This window comes from Polypterus senegalus, chromosome 7 (genome assembly GCF_016835505.1).
Source record: "Polypterus senegalus isolate Bchr_013 chromosome 7, ASM1683550v1, whole genome shotgun sequence".
NCBI lineage: Eukaryota > Metazoa > Chordata > Cladistia > Polypteriformes > Polypteridae > Polypterus > Polypterus senegalus.
In genome coordinates this window covers 181,631,826-181,655,011 of record NC_053160.1, presented here as the reverse complement: position 1 = coordinate 181,655,011, position 23,186 = coordinate 181,631,826, and the positions used below count along the sequence as shown (strand labels likewise).

Sequence of the window (23,186 nt, the reverse complement as noted above, 5' to 3'; positions counted from 1 at the left end):
CCATCTTTTTAGAATTAGAATTAGAACAATCTAGACAAGAACAGGCCATTCAGCCCAACAAAGCTCGCCAGTCCTATCCACTTGTTTCCTCCAAGAAAACATCAAGTCGAGTTTTGAAAGTCCCTAATGTCTTACTGTCTACCGGACTACTTGGAAGCTTATTCCAAGTGTCTATCGTTCTTTGTGTAAAGAAAAACTTCCTAATGTTTGTGCGAAATTTACCCTTCACAAGTTTCCAACTGTGTCCCCGTGTTCTTGATGAGCTCATTTTAAAATGCAAGTCTCGATCCACTGTACTAATTCCCTTCATAATTTTAAACACTTCAATCATGTCACCTCTTAATCTTCTTTTGCTTAAACTGTAAAGGCTCAGCTCTTTTAATCTTTCCTCATAATTCAATCCCTGTAGACCTGGAATCAGCCTAGTCGCTCTTCTCTGGACCTTTTCTAGTGCTGCTATGTCCTTTTTGTAGCCTATCATTTTTTTTCACTATGATTTAATTACATCATTACTTATATAATAATTACATCCGGTATTACAAAGTATAACTGGCCGAGCAACTAAATTGTGCCTGTTGGATACCATTTTTATCTTGTTGCCTGGGAATGTTGGATTCTTGCAATACTTAACTGAAGTGAGGCTTAGCATTTTTGCTTTCTGTTAAAAGTTACGTCTTCCCCTTTCCTTTTCTGGACATTTATCTGAGTGTTGCTTTGCAAACCTCTTGTCAGCGTTGAGTGTTTTGTGCAGGAACTTCCTAACTTAAGGACACTGTTTCCGTGGGAAACATAGCCTTGATACAACATTAGGGATTAAAGTAATCTTTGAGCTATGGAATTCTCTTAACTATTCTGTAACTTCACAAAGCACTTAGACCTGGAATTCAAAGTCATCACCTTTGCAGCCAGTGCTGCTTCTGGGATAGGCTCTGTCCGTACCGTTAGTCAGATTAAGCAGATTTCAGAACGTTATGCGAGTATGTGATGATGTAACTCCCTTCAACACAACGTAGGTATATCTAAGGCCTTATCAGCTTCATGCAGGACAGTTTCTAGTTCCTTCCAGAGCTATCCTAATGAATATAATTAACTGTGCCTTTTCCATCCATCCATCCATCCATCCATTATCCAACCTGCTATATCCTAACTGCAGGGTCTGCTGAAGCCAATCCCAGCCAACACAGGGCACAAAGCAGGAAACAAACCTCGGGCAGGGCGCCATCCCACCGCAGGCCACACACACACCCACACACCAAGCACTTTATGAATTAAAACTTTGAGAAAATGCACATACCTGCGTCCTTTCCAGTGCTCATGAGGGGGTGTGGGGCAGTGCTGGCAGTCGCTGGGTGACTCGTCTTGGGGGGATTTCCTCAGGAGGCGCTTGCTTACGGCCAAAGGCTTCGAGGCAGCAAGATAGGACACAGCAATGGATCTTTGAAGTATGTATTTGTTTTTGGATGGTTTTTGTTTTGTTGCTTTTGTTGTTTGCTGAGGAGGACCAGCGCGGGTGTCGGGAGGTGTGCGTGGGCGAGAGCTAGCGCCATCTGCTGATCAGGTGAGCGTGTGCGTGCGGATAGTCCCAGGTTTAAAGATGCATGAGATGCATGACATGGGGATGGATGTCCAGGTCCCTTGTCAACTGATTGCTGGGAGAACGTATTAAAGCCACTTCGGGGAAAGTGGAAAGGAGTTATAAGCTGGGTGAGCAGGAGGACTTATGGTGTTGTTTGCGAACGGGAGTCAGTTAATAATATGAATTTGTATTTGAGAGAAGGACCTTGAGGGAAAAATTGAATGAGTGCAATTTTTACAGGACATTTTTGTATTTCTTTGCCTTTTTGCAGTGCACAACTTTTGTGACTGTTTTCGCCATTTATTGCACAATAAGTTGCACTTTTTTCTCAAATTACTTTTCTGTGTCGGCATCTCTTACTGTTCCACTGACCTCGGTCCCTCTATCAAAGACTTGCGGTCTGCCAGTTTTAAGGACCCGAGTGCCTGACAGAGTATGTATTTATTTGTAGTTTGGTCATCCAAGGATTCATTAATTAGTTTTAAATAGTTAATACTCTTAGGGAACATAATTGATGAATAATTGATTCTTTTCTTAAATATTATGGAATCTAAAAGTGATTTTAGTACAGTATAGTACTGTCAAAAGAAATGGAAACTTGGCCAACGTTAAACATCATAAACTACATATAGTGCCTTCAAGTACTCTTTTCCTTGTAAATTGTCAGTTTCTTACTGTTACTCCTTCAAATTTGAACACAATATTTTTTCTCTTCATTATTACAGTACATTAAACACATTTAATGATCAAACAATATTTTTCATTCAAGAACGTTTCTCCGTATTGAAAGACTTACATTTCTGAGTCCTTGGCCCATGAACAGCCTTGAATTGTGTTGTGTACAGTAGTATGCTTGTTATAAGATTTATACATACATTTTTTGGAATTTTGGCCTGTACTTCAATGTTTACTTGCTTCAATTCTGCCACTTGAATTCAAGATCAGACTCTAGCCTGGGCTTTTTTTTTCTTTCTTTTTTAACACAATTCGTTTGTAGTTTCTTCTTTGTACTTTGGGCCATTGTCGTACTGGAAATTATGCTTATTCAAAATGCTGATCTCTGTCTGTTTTAAAATAGGTTCTCCTCAAGTATTTTCCAGTATTTTGGCTCCATTCATGTCGCCCTAGATGGCAACAAGCCCCCCAGTCCCTCCTGCTGCCACCACCATGTGTGTGTCAGTAAGAATTCTGTTTCCTGGGTTGTTGGGCTGTGCCGTATTTGTTTTGTGGCGAACATAATGCTTTACTTTTTGACCACAAAGCTCAACTTCAGTGTCAGCAGACCACAAAATGTTCTTCTCAAAGGTTTCAAATGTTGTCATATGGATTCAAACAACTCTACAGTTGGCCTTTTTTAGAGGTGGCCTCTGTCTCTCCCAAACAGTCTGAATCTTTAAGGTGCTGAAAGGATAATTGATGTCTTTCAGTGTCACATCTTGGTAATGTGTGGGCTGTTCCATTTGCTTTTCCTTTTGTTACAATTGACTTTGCTTCCTAGAAAGGTGTAAAACTTTCCCAGTCCTCTTACAGCCTTCTCCAGGTTTTTATCCTCCTTGTAACTTCATCACAAAGTTCCCCAGGCAGCTCTTCGGTCTTCACGACAGCAGATACTGTTTAGCTATGAGGTTTGACAAGCTCAGTGATATTTATTGTACAATCGTAAAAAATGTACTTAAAATAAACTCAAGTGTGCCTATATAAGAAAGGGCAGAGCAGGCATTTTTCCTTCAGAGACTGTATACCTTTAATGTGGGAAGTGACATTCTTTAGATCTTCTACAACTCTGTGATGGCCAGTGTGATTGTCTATGCTGTGGTGTGCCGGTCTGATAACGTCATTTCAAAAGAGGCCCACTGTGTCAGCAAGCTAATTAAAAGGGGAGGCTCAGTAATGGGACACACTCTGGACCCATGGAGGTCATAGCAAAGGAGACAATGAAGACAAAACTGAGTACCGTTCTGAACAATGCTGCACATCTTCTCTCTGACACACTAACACTGAGGATTTTCAGCCAACAAAGTAATTCAGCAGAAGTGTGTCAAGAAACACAGCCGGGGCTCCTTTATACCAACAGCAGTATGCCTGTATATCACCCCATTGTAACTGGGACTGCCAAGTGAGAAGTTTTCTTTCTTTTTAAACGTTCTTTATTTTTTAGTCATTCTGGTGTGTGTTCACACTATAGTGTGTGTGTATATATAATTATTTATCTGTTTATTAATTTATTTATTTACAGATCCTCTGTAAAATGTCAATTTTCCCCCTGGGGCAAATAAAGTTCGATGTGTCTGTCTGTCTGTCTGTCTTGTTAAGGTATTTTGTATGGTCTTCCAAAAAAGTTGGGTATTTTTAATAATTTAGATTGTTAAAACAAGGGAGGTGAATGCTTATCAATTAAGTTATTTTCAGGTTTTTATTTTTAATACAAGTTTGGAGAGACCTAAATATGTCATTTCATCATTATAGAGGATACTTCTTCAGAAGTAGGAAAAAATCCCTTTTTAATCTATACAGTGGAACCTCAGGTCACGAACATCTCGCAACACGTACAAATCGGGTTATGACCAAAAAGTTTGCCAAACATTTGCTCTGTTCACGACCACACACTCGGGTGACGAACAAGCCAGTTTCCCTTCTGGTTCGTACTCGCCGGTGATTTCCGCACGTGTTCAGTCTCTCCCTGTACAGTGCATTGTTCTCGGTCAGACGTGCATCGTGCAGAGGGACTTTACCTCAAAACTGTAATCTCCTCTCCACCCAGCTTCCTGCTCACTTCCTTCATGCCAGAACTCGACTCATGCAAGGTTAGTTTTCTTGGTTGTTTATGGTTAGTTTTTGTATAAATTAAGGATTTTTCAAATGTTCATTGTTTTCCCCTGTGCTTAAAACTCGTTAAAAAAAAAGCATTTACAGTGAGCGGTTCATAAGGCTATGAACTCTTGCAATGTTAGTTTTCTCTGTTCAAGGTTTTCTCAGTGTTATTCAATGTTTTTCCATTTAGTTTACTGTTACACTGTGCATTCTATGGTATAATTAACTATTTTTGTGCTTAAAAAGCTTTAAAAATATATATTGACATACAGTTCGTACGATCTGGAATGGATTAATTGTACTTACGTACAATCTTCGGGTCACGACTAAATCGGGCTGTGACCAGAGTTTTGGAACGAATTACGCTCGTGACCTGAGGATCCACTGTATACCGTAGATTCCGGAATATGAGCCGAGACTTTCGTCCTAGATTTTTGGCTTGGAGTTTGGGGATCGGTTTATACAACGAGTATCGTTTCAGATTCAAGATTTCCAGCACAATGCCGGTTTTGCAGATGAATACAGAAGTAAATAATGACAAAACCACAGAGCCATCTTTCAGATGAAGAAGTAACTTTGCATGCCGGTACTTTAAATTAAATAAAGAATTTATTCAAAAAAGTGTTTTAGTTGTTGATTTTATTACTAAATTTTATAATTAATTATGGGGAAGTTTAAAATAAAATTTAAAATTTAGAACGAGTCTCCGGAAATCCACCCGCCGATATACCGTATTTGCGTATATAGTTTCAACACAAAGGTTTCATTTTACCAAACTTCTCCGCAATCACTTCCTGGTTTCCATCAAAAATGCCGGTAGTCTCAACTTCTCGCCGATAAACATGATAAATAGATAGATAGATACTTTATTAAATATACCTGAAGAGACACTTTTAAGGAAATTTAGAAAATTTTGCTTGGAGAAGGGGGTAGGCTTAAATACCGGTCATCGGCAAATACATGTAATTTAGTAGGTAGAGAAGGGGGTCAGCTAATATACCGAGTCGGCTTATATTCCGGGGTCTATGGTATGTAAAATGCTAGGGTCTGTCTATCTGTAATGCAGTTACTCGTGAACTGCTGAGACTAAAACCCTGATGTTAATCTTAATCTAAAGCTTATGACCTGATATGTTCTGGAAATTAAAAAGAAAAAATGTGAGGTAGAGGCAACCTCTGTAAAGTGGCCTGTGGTCATGTGCTTCTTATGGCAAAGTGATTGAGAAAGTGGCAGAAAGAAAAAGAAGAGCAAAACAACTGCTGAGCATCAATCAAATCACAGAAGACAGTTAAGTGATGAATATCGAGAAAGAATAAGCAGACAAGACGTGGTTCATGCATGTTCAGAGTTCATAATCAAATTTGAGTATCAAGTTTATTGATTGTTGAACATGACAGAGAACTCTGTAATAAGAAGAAGGTAAAGGAAGATTATCGATATCTGGTGATCATCAAGCGTATCACAGAAGGCACTTAGATAGACAGATAGATAGATAGTTGAGCAGTAGGCATAAGCATGCAAGGCCAATTCTAGGACACAGCATGCATGAACGATAACAAGATAGAAATCCATGCCAGCAAATGAGCACTACTTAGGCAAGTTGCATGTCTGGTGTGCTCACTGTGGGATGGTATTTTTTGATAGTGAAAACAAAAGAATGTGTTACCAAACTGGAAGAATTCATCTAGGTCTATATGAACCACCTTTGTTTTACAGTAGGTCTCTGGGTCCGCGTATTTCACTATACTTTAATTTGACTTTGGAATACAGCAAAATGAGAAATTATCAATGGGGACTGTGATACTGGCAGAAATTCCCATCTACCCATTCTTATTAGCTTTTAGTGTTTTGTACACATGAGGATAATACCCCGTCTCTGTATGTATAGTATATAAAAATAACATATAAATAATTAATTATACTCTGTGTTTGTAGTGCATATTAGGAAATGTTATTAATTCAAGTCACTTTGTTATAATGACTTCAAATTTTTGTAAACATATTCAAATAATCTGTTGCCGCAATTAAATGAATATGAATGAGTTGAAACCTTCATGTTTGTTCATTTTGTTATTCTGAATTTGTCTTGCTTAATAGAGCAGTGATGTTAGTGTTCCTTTTGAAAATTCTCAGAAGGAGAAGGTCCGCAATAACAAAACTCAACATATTAATACATTTTCTTAAACATTTTCCAATTTTAATCATTTGTCTTTAAAGTTGTAACTTTTGTTCCATGTTGCCCAGCATGTCACTAGACTATAAACTGAGTTTGTTAGAGTCTTCCATGGCAACTGCGTCTGAAAGGTAAGCCAGTACTGTGAAGTCTACAATTAAAGTGCCCTAAAATAGTCGGTGCTTGTCCTTTTTCACATTTAACAATCTCACAGCCCGGCAGTGCTGCTGGAAGAAGTTCCTTCTCCTACTTTTTATGACTCTAACATTGGATTGAGCGTGTTCATACAATGTATGGTGATTAGTATTTGATAGCATTATAGTAATATTTATGTCTTATTTTACATAGGTGGTCTTTGGACAGTTTTTACATTAGGGGGAGCTGCAAGTAAACAAAGCCCTGAGAAAGATCATCCACTTCCATTGCCCAATCAGAGCCTTTTGTTACTACTTGTACTGGCCAACTTGCCTGATGGACCGGATACTCCTAACCCTTACAAGCAGGCCATTATGTCCTTCAGAAACACACAAGGTTTGTGATTATTACTTTTAGTTGGAGTCCATGTTAAGTAATGTGATAATAAACATTTGGGATGAGTGACTTCTTTCAAGCAATGTATAGTACTGCTTTCCTTCCTGACAGGTTTATTAAAAGCCCTAGTATTTTAATGCATTTAGTGACATGAACAGTATGTTTTCTTGTTTTGTGTATTGTAACAACTTATTACAAATCAGGAAAATAGTTCAGCTGTATTAAATATACGCATGAAGAAATAACCAGATTGCTTAAGATATTCATGGTATTGTTATTATGAACATGGAAAAAAGGCTAGTAAAATGTTAGTTCATCAAATATGTAAGAAAGAATTTTAGAAGTTAATACAAAAGTTAATGGTGCAGTTCGAGCCAAAATTACTGAGCACAGAGAGATGAGCAACATATTTAAAGACTACAGTAAGACACTTCAGTCATTGCAAGATTATAATAGAAATGCTCCCCAAAGGTTTCAAATTTTTTATCACTTGGATTCTGGGATGTCTTTCTCAGAGCAAAATTAAAGTTTTCCTGATATAATATACTAGCAAAATACCCGCGCTTCACAGCGGAGAAGTAGTGTGTTAAAGAAGTTATGAAAAAGAAAAGGAAACATTTTAAAAATAACGTAACATGATTGTCCGTGTAATTATTTTGTGAGTGTTATGAGTGTTGCTGTCATCACGGATTTGATTACCATTATTTGTTTCAATCAGGTTCGTATTTGGAGGATGTGTTGTGTTCAAGTTACATTCCGTGTTTGTCTAGTCTATCCCTGACCATCTCATCTTCGTTGTCAAGCGTTGTAAAGATAACAGGTTTCATTCATCGAAGTGATCACTGCCCAAATCGGTACTCGTGTATCTAAGATGTTCAACTGGCATTCCCGGTATTAAGTTGTGGATTTGCCTGCAAATATTTAGCTGCAGCGTGTCTATGAACGTAAAAATGTTTCTCTCGCACTTTTGCTGAGTTTGTGCCAAACACTATTCTATCCCTGACCATCTCATCTTCGATTGCATAAGCACAGTCCTTCACCAGCAATTTCAACTCCGTTACAAAGTGATCAAAAATCTCGTTTATACCCTGCGTCCTCTCAGTAAACTTGTATCTTGCGAATATCGTGTTCGTCTTAGGTATGACAAACGCCAGCGGCAACGTGTCTATGAACTTAATTTGGAGCTCTTGCTTGTTTTCTGCGTACTGCGTTCACAGCCAGTTCACGTGAGGCGGCTCAGAGTACATGCATTGAAGGTTCTCAGCTGTGCTTGTGCTATGACGTGCAATCTTGCAATGTCCACGGCTTTATTTAATGTTAGCTAAGTCCCGGCACTTAAAAGTTTCTCTCGCACTTTAGCATGAGTTTGTGCCAAACACTAATCTATCCCTGACCATCTCATATTCATTTGCATAAGCACAGTCCTTCACCCGTGAATATTTAGCGGCAGCGTGTCTATTGGATTGCTGCTGACGGATGGCCTTATATGGGCAGGCACTCAATTACGTGGGAGGCGTGACGATGAGGGACGCAACTCAGCCTCACCCAGTGACCGAGCTGTGCTGAGCTATGGCCGTATAAATGTACGTAAGTAGCTTCCAGTTATGACCATTACGTGTAGAATTTCGAAACCTACACGGGAAGTTGGAGAATTAGTGATGAGTCGGTCAGTCAGTGAGGGCTTTGCCTTTTATTAGTATAGAAGAGTGCAGTCATTTGAAATAATTCTGTTTAAACAAGCTGGACACACCTTTAATATTCACCAAAATCTGAAAAAACTGCAGGTCTGTATGGTTATCCATGTGAATTTAATGCAAAAACGCTGTCTATCAGAATGAATCTATTAATATAATCTGTATGTTCATCAAAGCAGAGAGGACAAGACACATTTTCCGTTTGTTCTGGAAAAATAAAAAACCTTTGAGAATGTGTGGCCTGAACAGCGACAGTAGGATTCTGGTGAAATGTTCTTGCATACATAATAGAGAAGATGCTTACTTCTGTCATTTCAGAAGATCACACAGGATTTGTTAAAGGCCGATAATTGCTATCAAACAGACAACTTACTGTATATTCAATGTTATATGTACCTCTGAAGCAACTGCTTTTGATAGGTTCAAGTGGAGTTACTCATTCACCGTGTTATGAAATTTTACATTTGGACCCAACGTGAATATTCATAGATTAGACTACATTACCTCAGCCTAGTTCATGTATATAATATGAATCTTGTTTCTTGTGCTGTGGAATATAAATCAATAGAGAGCTAGTCACACAGGAAAATCTGTTTGTAGTAGAAGTGAAACATTATTCCACAGATAAAAGAAATAAGCCAGGAGACGAGGTTTATATCAATTTTTTATAACTAGAACACACACAGAATTTTTACACATTTGAATATTGAATTCTGACAATATACTGTAAAAACTTAGTTAATAAGAGCTTAAATAGTCACTGGAATTTAAAATGCCTATAGCACAGGGAATAAAAACAGTTCTTAAATGTATTATTTGTGAATATTGGCAAACTAAATCTGCAACTTGATAGCAACAAATGAAACGGTGGAATCAGAAGAGTTCCTGTCAAAGAGAATCACGTTGACCTTCTTCTTGTGCAATTGTTATACTGTTCAGTGAGAAAGGCTTGGCTGTATACCAAAAAATGTACTACTAATTTTGATTTTGACAACCAACATATAAAAACAAATGTAACCATGGAATCAATTAAGGACATTTGGAAAAGTAACATAGTTTTGTCTTCTATGCAACAGTTTGGTTTCATAATAAATAATAGATTTTTTTCCCCTTTCTTACAGATTTGTTCAAAATTAAGGTCAAACATTAGTCTTTTATTAATGATTATTTGTAAATATTTATAGTGGTCTACCGTCTCTACTTCTAGCATTTTATTATTGATGTGAGAAGGAAAGGAGGGGAACACCGAAAGACCCTGGCCATAGATCTAGAGGTATTTAGCTATAAAAAGGAGCACTCATATCACTTAACAACCCCTTTAACAATATGTCCATGACTGTCCTATTAATGGTGTAAAAGACCAACAGTGACAGACTTGTTAGCAAATTTCAAGATGTACCGTGGATTCAGAAAGTATTCTGACCCCTGTACTTTGTGCACACTTTATTGTGTTGTAGATTGAATTTTAAATGGCTAAATTTGCCAGTTTTGCCCACCATTCTATACTAAGTAACACATAATTCAAAGGTAAAACATGTTTTCAGAAAGTTTTGCAAATGTATTACAAATTTAAATCTCTCATTTGAATAAGAATTCAGTCCTTTACTTGAGTACTTTGTAGAAGCCCCTTTTGTGAGTGCATTTCCTATTTATGATGTGCGTTGATTTTTCTGGAAGTATCTCTTTAACAGTATTTCAGAAGAAAATGCACATTTTACATATTGTGATTAAATGACTGGATAACTGTCCTGTGGATTATGTGGCATGAGTAATTGGGATTTCTTTTTTTTTTTCATGGATGTTTTTCATATCATTTGCCATTGTGCAGCAAAGGTCACCATTGACTAGCATAAACTTTTTGTCTTTGTTCTCCATGAAAACCTAAAATTAAATTTTTTTGCGGTCATCACTATAAAACACATTGCGTAAGAGACTGTGGTAAGCAGTCCGGACACAGACAAGCAGACATCGTTATAATCACCCAACACACGCTTTATTTACAGTGAAGCACACAACCCCAAAACTCCCCCAAAGTCCAGGCCTTTCCAAATGCCTTCTTCAATGCCTCCACTCCTCTCCGCCAAGCTCTGTCCATCTCCTCTCCCGACTCCAGCCATCGAATAGAGGGAGGCGGCCCCTTTTATCCCCACCCGGAGGTGCTCCAGGTGCCTCCCGATTAGCTTCCGCCGGCACTCCCCAGTGTGGTGGAAGTACCGGCTGTGCACCTGGAAGCACTCCGGGTGTCCCTGGACTTCTTCCCTCCCAGCACTTCCGGGTGTGGCAGAAGTGCTGAGGGCCAGGGCTCCTCAGGCATTGAGGCACCCCCTGGCGGTGGCCACAGGCCCCCATAGGGTTGAGCTTCCAAGCTCAGTTCCCGTGGTCTCCAAAGCCACCAGGACGGTCACCCCCTTGTGATCTGGAGGAGGCGTAACCCGTCCTCTGGTCCTCCTGGGCATCCCGACTGGGTACCACCCCTAGCCACTCGCCACATACCGTATTAAAAAAAAAAAGTTGATTTTTGTGTATTGCAGTATTTCTTTAAATGCAATTTCCCCTATTTTTTCTGGTAATGTTTCTATTAGCATAAGTTAGTAAAATAAAAAAAGCGGTCAGGTTTGCGGAGAAACTGTGTGGTCGATTTGTGTGTATTCAGATAAATTACACCAACTTTAATGCTAATAGATTAGCATTGAGTAGACAATATTTTATACCCAGAAAGAGAGAGTTCAGCTGATGGTCACTACAAAGACAGCACCTAGAGATGCCCATTATTGCCAGTTTTATTTGCTTTTGCTGTAGAACCTTTTGCAGTCTGATTAAACAGTCAAATGTTCAAATAGCTGTAAGCACTTGAAAGGAAAATATCTCTTTAGGTTGATGGCATGGTTCTGTATATTACTGATCTATGCTCATTATTTTAATACATTTATCTACATTTATTACATTTATTTACAGTTTATCTGTAATATTTTTTTGATTACTTTTTAATTATTTTCCATGTTTCTCTTTTATTTTGTAATGTTTACCTGTGATGCATTGTTTTTTATGTCTTTAAATGTGTATTCATTTTTTGTGGGTATGCCACCCTCATGTCACTGCTGCTGGGTAATCTCTTCTGGTTGTCTTGGGTATTTATGTCTCTTTTTCTGGATTCTGTTTATTGAATTGTGTATTGGGACATGTTTGCTCTTAATTAAGTTTTAGGCACATTCTTTTGCCTTTTTGCCATGTTTGTGGTGTTTTGTTTTTGTGTATAACATGTCTGTCAAGGCAGAGTTGACTTTTTTTTTTTTTTTGTAAATTTGTCAGTTTTGGGACATTGATATAGTTTGAACTTTTAAATCCAAAAACTTTTTAGGCTTGTGTGGGTCAAAGCTGTCCAGCAGAGTTTGGTGTCAGGCTGCCTGTGGTGAGGCCTTTTCTGGACATGATATGGAGAACCCTTGATTGCTTATGGTTCATTAAGTGGCCTCACACCCTTTTTGCTATTTTGAGTGCATTCAAAATTATAATAATTTAAGATTAATTTCAGTGAGACAATTTTTCCTTCTAAATAAACTTGCACATCGGCTTAAATTTCATCAGCTATCTTTTGTTGTTTATCTACATGTCTCATAGCAGTTAATCACAATTGCACAATGCCTTACAGGCCTATTCAAATTTTACTTTAGCAAACTGATGGAATGAATTAAATGACGCCTTATTTACTGGTCACCTCACATTTGTTGGCAGAAATAATATTAAAATAAACATATTCTCACCATTTGTATATATCTCAGTGCAGCCAGTTTAAAACTTGGATAAGATTTTAAATTTGATCATTTATATGAAGCCAAGAATACAAATAATAATAATTCTTTAGAGCAGATGTAAAATGACATTTTCTAACTTTTTGCTATCCTGCTGGGTTGTGAATAGACATAATGTGAGGTTATTGAAGGAACTAATATCTGCTTGGTTAGCGGCGGAGAAGAACTTTTGCCCTTAGTTCCTCTTTGCAAGTACAAATCTAGTGGTATGACACTCATCTTGGAGATAGTAGAAGAGCAGGAGATACTTTTTGGCTAAGATGTCAGTTACATCCTTATGCAATTGCCCTATCCATCAAGTACACAATATTTAATGTTTGGAATGCATCAGGTAGTGGGAGCTCTAGAGATTTATTTACTGAGAATACTTTTGTGTGCTTTGAGCAACTGTGCTTCATATATAGCCATTCATCAAAATATGTTTAGTATGCTTTTTTGTACGGTGTTGTAGTTTATACTTCTAAATGTTATAACAGGCTTGAAATTGTAACCCAGTTTCTTTGCATTTTTGTTTCTTCTTTGGTTTGCAGATAGCTCTTCACTTCCCTCTCCTAATCCACATTCTTTCCAGATCAATTTTAACAGCCTTTATACAGCACTGTGTGATCAGCAGAAATCTGATCAAGCCACCCTACTTCTGTACACGTTGCTTCATCAGAATACTAATGTCAGGACTTACATGCTTGCTCGGACCGATATGGAAAATCTAGTAAGTAGGCCTTTTAAAATTTTTCTATACTGACTATTTATAAGGTGTCTTAATGTTGACATGTTTGCATTTCATATGGAATATATTTTATGCAGTTGCTTCAACATTCGAGTGTTAGAACGTAAGAAACATTTTGACAAGAACAAGCCATTCAGCCAAACAAAGCTTACCAATCCTACACACTTAAATTACTTCATAATAACATCCTTTTGAGTTTCGAAAGTCTTTGCTCTCTACCGCAGTATTTGGTAGTGTATTTCATGTGCCTATGGTTCTTTGTGTGAAGAATAAGTTTGTAATGTTTGTGTGAAGTTTACCCTTAACAAGTTTCCAGCTGTTGTCCCTGTGTTCTTTTTGAACTCATTTTAAAGTAATGGCCTGGATCCATTGTACTAATTCCTTTCAAACTTTTAAACACTTCACCTGTGTCATCTTTTAATCTCCTTTTGCTCAGACTCAAAAAAGGCCATACCTCTCAGTCCCAGAACCAGCCCAATATAAGATTGTTTTTTAAATCTATAATATTAGGGGGCTTTCCCTCGCCAACCTCCATGTTTGTTTTTCCAGATACACACTTTTAAGATTTTTTTTTCTTTGAATTGTTGCTATTTCATTAGTTTCACTTTTATTTCAGAACTTCTGTAAAAACAATATTTGAAATCTTTCGAGTCCCATTGTGCTGAATCTTTTTAATGAGGTCAGTGAGACGTGTTTAATGACTTTGTACCATAATTCAGGATAGGTTTCTCTGTTTGGAATTTCAGCACAGACAAAACGATCTTCATCATCAGCAGTTAATAATTTTTTTTTTTGCAAGGTAACCAATAAATGCATGTGAGGTAAACTCCATTTTTGAAATTCTCTGACTTAAACTTCAAAGCCTTACAATATTTGCATACTTCAGACATATCACCTGTGTCCATATATTCAATCACTATTCGCCTTTTTATTATTTCTCTGAGTAATAATGTCTCTTTCTTTGCGATAATGCGATGTTTACTTTCATTTTTTGACACTGTCATTTTTTCCTGCTTTCATATTCTGTATCTTGCTCTGCATGTGTTTCACACCTACTTTTTTTTTTGTCTTTTGAATTCCAGTTATCATTATCTCTAACCTGTTCTGCATGTGTTTGGCCCCTTTGTTTTTTAACGTTTTTATGACGTTTTACTTTGTTTTCTACTCTTTGTCTTTTATTTCTGACCTCGCTTTATCCTGCTATTTTTTTAATGACACCTGGTCCGTGGTGATTATTTTTCCTTTTTCAGGTAATAATTTCCGTTTGTTTGTGCCACTGCGATCTTTACTTTCTTTTTTTTATACTTTCAAATTTTCCTACTTTCATATTCTTTAACTTTCGCCACATTTGTATCGCGCAAATGTTTTTTTTTGGTGCCTTTCTAATTCCACTGCTTTCATAATCTGCTCTGCATGTGTATAGCGCCAACGTTTGTGAACCTCTTTATGAAGTTCTACTTTGTCTTTTACTCTGTCTGTTAATTCTGAGCCCGATTGGATGTGCTTTGTTTCAGTTCCACTCGTTGTGGGCTGATTATTACTTTCCTTATTTTCTGAATTTGCACATAGATTATTTTTTCTTTTTTCTCTCCAACACTTTTGAGTCTCTTTTTTCCGCGCTGCATTCTTCTTCGCTTAGTCGTCGACGTTTCATTTATAACCGCTGAGACCCTGGATCTGTATGTGCTCAAATCCTTCACATGACTGAATGTTTTGCTGCCCTGTTGTCTAATGTGATATTGGTTGTAAGTAGGGCGTGTCTTGCAAGAATCGCATGTTCTATGTCATCGTGAGACGGTCCTGGGTCAATCTATTAGCACAGTCTCATGTTTAAGGTCCTCGCGGGTCTTTTAAGTGTCTTCCGTGATCTTAACGTGAAGATCATGTCTTGATGCCATACTGTTTCTCTCCAGGATTTTTTTTATAATAGAGAGATAGGCTTGACTGGGGACTGGGCAGTCTAATGGTCTGGAATCCCTACAGATTTTATTTTTTTGTCCAGCCGTCTGGAGTTTTTTTGTTTTTTGTGTCCCCCCTGGCCATTGGACATTACTCTTATTCTACAGTATGTTAATTAATGTTGACTTATTTTGTTTTCTTATTGTGTCTTTTATGTTTCTATTCTTTATTATGTAAAGCACTTTGAGCTACTGTTTGTATGAAAATGTGCTATAGAAATAAATGTTGTTGATTATTTCCTTAGTAAATTAATAGTCCAGTCTTGCCTCTGTGTCACCTCTTGTTAATTAGGCATGTTTGACTGATTTTCTGAAAAATATAAAAAAAAAAAAAATGCAAAATAAGAAGCAATTAGAAAATGCCTACAATGGAAAATATGCTATGTTGCTTACCTTACTCTTAATTATTAAATATAGGTGCTCTTTCAATGCATAAAATAAAGATCTGAAAATGATAATACATTTTAGTTTTTTTTTTTTTTTTAATTCACATTAAATGCTTACTTTTTTGGCATTTATTTTGCAGAGATGTGATTTTTTTTTTTTGTGTGTGTGTGTAGTTCCTCTTTGCAAGTACAAATCTAGTGGTATGACACTCATCTTGGAGATAGTAGAAGAACAGGAGATACTTTTTGGCTAAGATGTCAGTTACATCCTTATGCAATTGCCCTATCCATCAAGTACACAATATTTAACGTTTGGAATGCATCAGGTAGTGGGAGCTCTAGAGATTTATTTACTGAGAATAAAAAAAAAATGCAAAATAAGAAGCAATTAAAAAATGCCTACAATGGAAAATATGCTATGTTGCTTACCTTACTCTTAATTATTAAATATAGGTGCTCTTTCAATGCATACAATAAAGATCTGAAAATGATAATACATTTTAGTTTTTTTTTCTTAATTCACATTAAATGCTTACTTTTTTGGCATGTATTTTGCAGAGATGTGATTTTTTTTTTTGTGTAGTACTGCTAGTGTAATGAAGAACTACCTGGGGTTTGGCTTTTTCATAGAGTTACACGGTAGAGTAGTGGCTGACATACAGCTCTGGTAGAATTGATCTGGAGTCTGATCCAGTTTGCATGTCCTACCCGTGCTATTTTTTCCTCCAGGCACTCCAGGTTTTCTGCCAAATTTTAAAGACACACATGATGTACTTATCAGTAACTCTAAATGGGCTCTATTCGCGTAAGTGTGGTTTGTGGCTGAGTATGTCTTGTGATGAACTGTTGCCCCAAGAGGTTCTTTATTTGAGTGAATGAATTTTTAAAAAAATAGACGGTAAATGAATCTGAATAATCTCTTCTGTTTTCTAGTTTAATATGTGTATTTTTGACAGACTTCCAATGCTTGAGTTTCTGCTTTTAATTCACCCTTTAGAATTTGTTCCCTTAATTCAATCCAAATGCTGACAGTACTGAATTCTGAAGGGGAATTGTTACTTCAGTACCATATCCACTTGTCTGCTCGTAAAAATAGCAGTGACGTTATTGCACCTCTTTAGCATTCAGTGTTGTCTGCACTGCTCATTGTTAAACATCAACATTTAAATGCAATTAAGAAAGCCTGTAACTGTATAGAAAAGGGTCAATAAAAAAGATTTTAAACTTTTGCAAGAGAAATACATATATTGATGAACTTTTTAGAATTATTGGTAGGCAGAAAAGCTAACCAGTGAGATAAAGGTAAAAATAATGTACTGATAGTACAATTGTTTATAATAAAAACCTACAGACATGGCATTCCCCAGGACTGAACTTGAAAAACATTGCTTTAGACACATCAGGGTTTAATCTATATTAAGTATAGATGGATACGTTGTGGTAACAATGAATGTTTTATAATTGAATTTATTTGAAGATGCTGCTATAATGTGTTGACCTGTGCTTGGCTACAGTCAAAGCAGAAGCCATTTTTTGCCCATTAAATTTGTTTCTTTAGCATACTGTATATTTCAAAGACAATAAAGGTGACATGGATTTGCAGAGAGAGTAAATGTCGTACACCAGGGAGCGATGATGGATTGGAATGCTTTCCCTATTCACAATAGTTTGAGTGCTTGCTCATTTTCTGTTACCGATTTGCCCTCATATTTCTTTTTAGGATTCATTTTAGTGAAGTGGCTGCACATTTGAGTGTAAAATCCCATCCTATCCAGCATGCTGTTATTTTATTATATTTTTTATTACACGAATACCAGCTGCGTTTTATTTGTTAGAGGATTGTGATCACAGCTGCACGCTTTAATGCAAATGTAAAAACGTGTTCTTTTTTCAATAATAAAATATGAATCAGGGCAATTCTAAATTAAAGCAATTTTTCACTGATTAAGAATTTCATTTGAAACATCATGAGTTGTTCCATTTCTCCATGTCCTGAATTTGGAATGCTTCTGTTACTTTGTTAACGTTTCCATATCATTTATCCTTCCTTGATTATGCAAAAATATGTTGATCTTTTTCTAATTGGTCAGAATAATTGATCCCAAAAACATGAGAAAATTCAGACCCTATAAATTAATTAAATTAACTGAAGTTGATTGAGAACACTAATTTAATTTTGCTTGTAAATAATTATGTCTTTGAATTTCTGAGTATACATTTTCAACTGTTTTAAGATATTTAACTCAGTATAGGCCTTGAAAAGATGCCAGTACTGTATTGTTCTCAGACTCCATGTCTTGAAGCCTCTTTACAGAATACACAATTTGACATTATGGAATAAATATGAATGTAGGACAATAATTTCTTTACCTTATACTTGTAAATAAAGAAAAAGAGCAAAGTTTATTTCTGGTAACTCACATATCATAGTGACACACGTCACTCCTATATGAGCTTGTTGGACATTCCATTCCAGATTTGGAGCTAAACCCAAATGGCTGTAACAGCCTCTACTCTTCTGGTAAGGCACAGTATTTTGGAGTGTTTGTGGGGAATTTGACCCCATTTAGCCAAAGTAGCGATTGTGAGGTCAGGTACCGATGTTGGATGAGAAAATCTGACGGACAGTTGGTGTTCCATTTCAACCTAAAGGTGATCAGTTGGGTTGAGGTCAGAGCTTTGTGCAGCCTACTGTAGATTTTCCATATCTTTAAGCACTTGGCTTTGGGCATTTGGGCACAGGGACACCGTCAAACAGGAACAAAAATGGGCCTTCTGCAAACTGTTACCACAAAGTTGAAAGCATAAAATTTTTAAAAGCAAAAACACATAAACAGTACTCTTCACTGGAACCAAGGGGCCTAATCTAAACCATGCCATTATCTCCATTCCACCAAACTTTACAGTAGGCACTATTCAGCCTAGAAGCTAACATTTTCCTGGCATCTGCCAAATCCAGAATCATTCATCACGCTGCCGGATAGTGAAGCATGAGTCATCACTCTGAAGAACACGTTTCCACTGCTCAAGAATACAGTAGTGGTGTCCTTTACCACTTCAAACAATGCTTGGCATTGCACATAGTTAGCTTAGGCTGATGTGCAGCTGCCTGGCATGGAAAACATTTCATGCAGTACCTAAAGTACCAGACACATTAGTGCCATTTAACTCTGTTTGTTTGATTTCATAATGGCTTTTTGTGATGTGGTATGTAAGTCGGTAAACTAACAAACACTGCCAGTTTGCAATGGAGAAGTGGCGTACCTGCGTGTAATGGACCAATTCAGGCCCTGATTTCATGGAGCTCCCGAAACACAGTTCTCCTGCTGATGTTGCGTCCTGAGGCAGTTGGAGTTCAGTTGTGAGCGATGTAACAGAAGATAGGCAATGCTTACATGCTTTGCACTTCGCCACTTGGTGGCCCCACTTTGTGAGTTTGCATGGTGTACCACTTTGTGGCTGAACTGTCACTGCTCCATGATGCTTTTGCAGTAATAGCACTTGTAGTTGACTGGGGCAGATCTAGCAGAACAGAAATTTCACATACTGATTTCTGGCAAAGGTGGCATCCTATGACAGTGACATATTTAAAATTGCTGGGCTCTTCAGTACAACCTATTCTACTGCCAATGTTTGTTAATGGAGATTTCAGCGCTGTATGCTCAGTTTATTTACCTGTTAACAGTGGGTGCACCTGAAACACCTGAAGTCAATAATATGGAGTTGCCACATAGTGTGCATTAATCACACCACCATGATATTGTAGTTGTCACATATTTATATAGACCTATTTTCTTAGAAGTTGTAAACAATATGTTCAAGTACAGTGTTATATCAGAAAGTTTATCTCTGATGTCCATGAAAATATGAGATTATATTTTTTTCTTTAGCGATCACTGCAATCTCCATAGGTAAGTAATATATAAAAAATCATTTTTGGATAGAATTTTCCTTTAAAGGACTGCTTTTGCCACCAGTTGCTTTATGATATTGGGCAGTTTTGAGTGGACAGTGATGACGTAAGCTCTGCTCAAGCCTTAAGTTTCTTTTTATAGCTTCATTGTAACTTACTTTAGCTGTATATGAATGTTAACTTTTTGTCATTCACAGGTGATGCCCATTTTGCAGATTCTCTATCATGTAGAAGAGAGAAATTCACATCATGTGTATATGGCACTCATCATTTTGTTAATTTTGACGGAAGATGATGCATTTAATCGATCAATTCATGAAGTGGTAGGTTGTGAATGTGCTTTTTTAAATGTTTCCTTCGTGGCATGTAAAATAAGTAAGCATATAAAGGTGCTGCAGTAAACATATATGTTAAAAGAAAGAAGGGTAGACAAACTATATTTTGACTTGGCGCCTGCAGGTCACCCCACAACAAAATTATAGGAGATCTAACAATTGTCTGTTGTGTTTTTAGGTCCAAAATGTTTTTTTGCCTTCAGTGCTGATAGAATGAAATAGTGATGCTAATATATGGGATATTAGCAATTCTGAATATTAAAGTGAACGGTGCACTTCAGAAGCTTGCTGAAAATAATAGAATTTCCTCTTTCTTGAGGTTTGTTTCCTAACAGGTTGAATACATTGGAGCACAGATAAGTGAAACTATAACAGTAGGAGGATTACTCTATATATATATATATATATATATATATATATATATATATATATATATATATATATATATATATATATATATAGTGGTGTGAAAAACTATTTGCCCCCTTCCTGATTTCTTATTCTTTTGCATGTTTGTCACACAAAATGTTTCTGATCATCAAACACATTTAACCATTAGTCAAATATAACACAAGTAAACTCAAAATGCAGTTTTTAAATGATGGTTTTTATTATTTAGGGAGAAAAAAAATCCAAACCTACATGGCCCTGTGTGAAAAAGTAATTGCCCCCTTGTTAACAACTGAGACGTGAGGTCACAAAAGACCCCAGGACAACGTCTAAAGAACTGCAGGCCTCACTTGCCTCAATTAAGGTCAGTGCTCACGACTCCACCATAAGAAAGAGACTGGGCAAAAACGTCCTGCATGGCAGATTTCCAAGACGCAAACCACTGTTAAGCAAAAAGAACATTAGGGCTCGTCTCAATTTTGCTAAGAAACATCTCAATGATTGCCAAGACTTTTGGGAAAATACCTTGTGAACTGATGAGACAAAAGTTGAACATTGTGGAAGGCAAATGTCCCGTTACATCTGGCGTAAAAGGAACACAGCATTTCAGAAAAAGAACATCATACCAACAGTAAAATATGGTGGTTGTAGTGTGATGGTCTGGGGTTGTTTTGCTGCTTCAGGACCTGGAAGGCTTGCTGTGATAGATGGAACTATGAATTCTACTGTCTACCAAAAAATCCTGAAGGAGAATGTCCGGCCATCTGTTCGTCAACTCAAGCTGAAGCGATCTTGGGTGCTGCAACAGGACAATGACCCAAAACACATCAGCAAATCCACCTCTGAATGGCTGAAGAAAAACAAAATGAAGACTTTGGAGTGGCCTAGTCAAAGTCCTGACCTGAATCCAATTGAGATGCCATGGCATGACCTTAAAAAGGCGGTTCATGTTAGAAAACCCTCAAATAAAGATGAATTACAACAATTCTGCAAAGATGAGTGGGCCAAAATTCCTCCAGAGCGCTGTAAAAGACTCATTGCAAGTTATCGCAAACGCTTGATTGTGGTTATTGCTGCTAAGGGTGGCCCAACCAGTTATTAGGTTCAGGGGGCAAATTGTAGGTTTGGATTTTTTTTTTTCTCCCTAAATAATAAAAACCATCATTTAAAAACTGTATTTTGTGTTTACTTGTGTTATATTTGACTAATGGTTAAATGTGTTTGATGATTAGAAACATTTTGTGTGACAAACATGCAAAAGAATAAGAAATCAGGAAGGGGGCAAATAGTTTTTCACACCATATATAATATTATATAATTACGCTACCATGGCTGTTCATTTGTCTGCCCAGGATTTTAAATCACCTGTAGCTCGCAAACCGTTTCACCTATTGACTTGAAATTTGGTACACATATACTACATGACATCTACTATCCGCTTTCGGGGTGATGATTTTTATTCCTCTTTTTATTTTATTTTATTGTAGAATTAACTTTTGGCAGCGAGCAGCAGGGCAGCCGTGTGGCGCATGCGTATGGGTGCCTTTCTCATTCCCTACCATCTTCGCTAATCATTGTTGAGGCAGATTGAAGGCTTCAATGCCAGCTTAAGTGAAAAATGAAAGAAAAAGTACTAAGTAATTGCAACACAAAAACTAACTTAATGAGTTTTAATGCGTAAAGATGCCGACGAAAGAAGAGAAGCAGAGGTCCGCTAGGGTGGAGAAACGAAGAGCTGCTCAGGAAGTACTAAGCGCATCAACCTCTGAGCAAACAAATGCTAAACAGAGACAGAGAAAGAGGAGGAAAACTAGGAATGATCAAGTGAAGTGTATTCACTGCACGTTATCGTGCAGTACGCCGTTACTGGTGTGTATATATATATATATATATATATATATAAAAGATGTTTTCTTTTTTTTGCATTTTTTGGCAATCATTAGCATTATATAATGTTTAATATACAGAGATGAAAATTGACAAGGCCAGCACATATTGAATTTTTGAATAAGTACATTTTCTGTTTTATTATGAGAGAATGCTGCAGTCTGAGAACCTAATTGACCATTTACGATTAAATTGTCACAGTTGATAACACTTCCTCCTACAGTCATTATAGGTGTGTGAAAGGAATCTGATAAGTCCTAATAAAGGGTACTTAAATAGACCACTGGTCAATAAAATAGACCATTTTCAAATGATTTTGATGGCTTTGCCTAAAGGTAAGTTCGTGGTTTCATTTAACAGCTCTCTGTTTCACAGTATCCCATCTCAATAACATGAACGGTTTACTTGATAGTCGGGAGCAACGTTTAGTTTTGTAAAATGTATTTACTGTGATTTGTCTTCATTTTAATAACCATGCCCTGTACTGGTTGAGAAAAGCACAGTGGAGGACCATTCTTTGCCATCTGTTACATTGATTCTGCCAAAGCATAGTTAAAACTAGAATTGCAAGCTTTAACTCCTAGTTATTTTATAGACTATAATGGATTCAAAAAGTATTCACCCCTTCACTTTCTGCACACTATTACATTGTACTGTAGATTTAATTTTAAATTGATACATTTTCTATTTTTGCCCATCCATCTACACACAATCATCCCTAATGAGAAATTCAAAGTATGTTTTCAGATAGGTCTGTAAATTTATTAAAAGTCAAAAGCTGAAACCTCTCATAAATTGAAATAAGTGTTCTGACCTTTTGTCATGATAGTCCAAATTGTGGTCAGGTGAACTCCGTTGGCTTTAAATCTCCTTGATATATGTCTTGAACTTGATTGCAGTCCAGCTGTGGTAAGCAGAATTGATTAGACAGTGTTTATAAAGGCATGAGTGTACAATGTCCCAAATTCGTAGTGTATGGCAAGACAAAAATTAAGT

The 23,186-nt window shown here is 37.0% G+C and overlaps 1 protein-coding gene across 4 annotated transcripts in view; it reads left to right on the top strand.

Moving 5' to 3' along the window:
- The window catches only part of dym (dymeclin), a 462,962-nt gene that overhangs the window by 185,503 nt on the left and 254,273 nt on the right, over window positions 1-23,186 (top strand). For all 4 annotated transcript variants that reach the window (XM_039759679.1, XM_039759677.1, XM_039759678.1 and 1 more), the window contains 3 exons: window positions 6,909-7,091; window positions 13,125-13,303; window positions 19,776-19,901. In XM_039759679.1, the coding sequence (XP_039615613.1) occupies window positions 6,909-7,091; window positions 13,125-13,303; window positions 19,776-19,901 (488 nt within the window). The remainder of the gene's footprint in view (window positions 1-6,908; window positions 7,092-13,124; window positions 13,304-19,775; window positions 19,902-23,186) is intronic.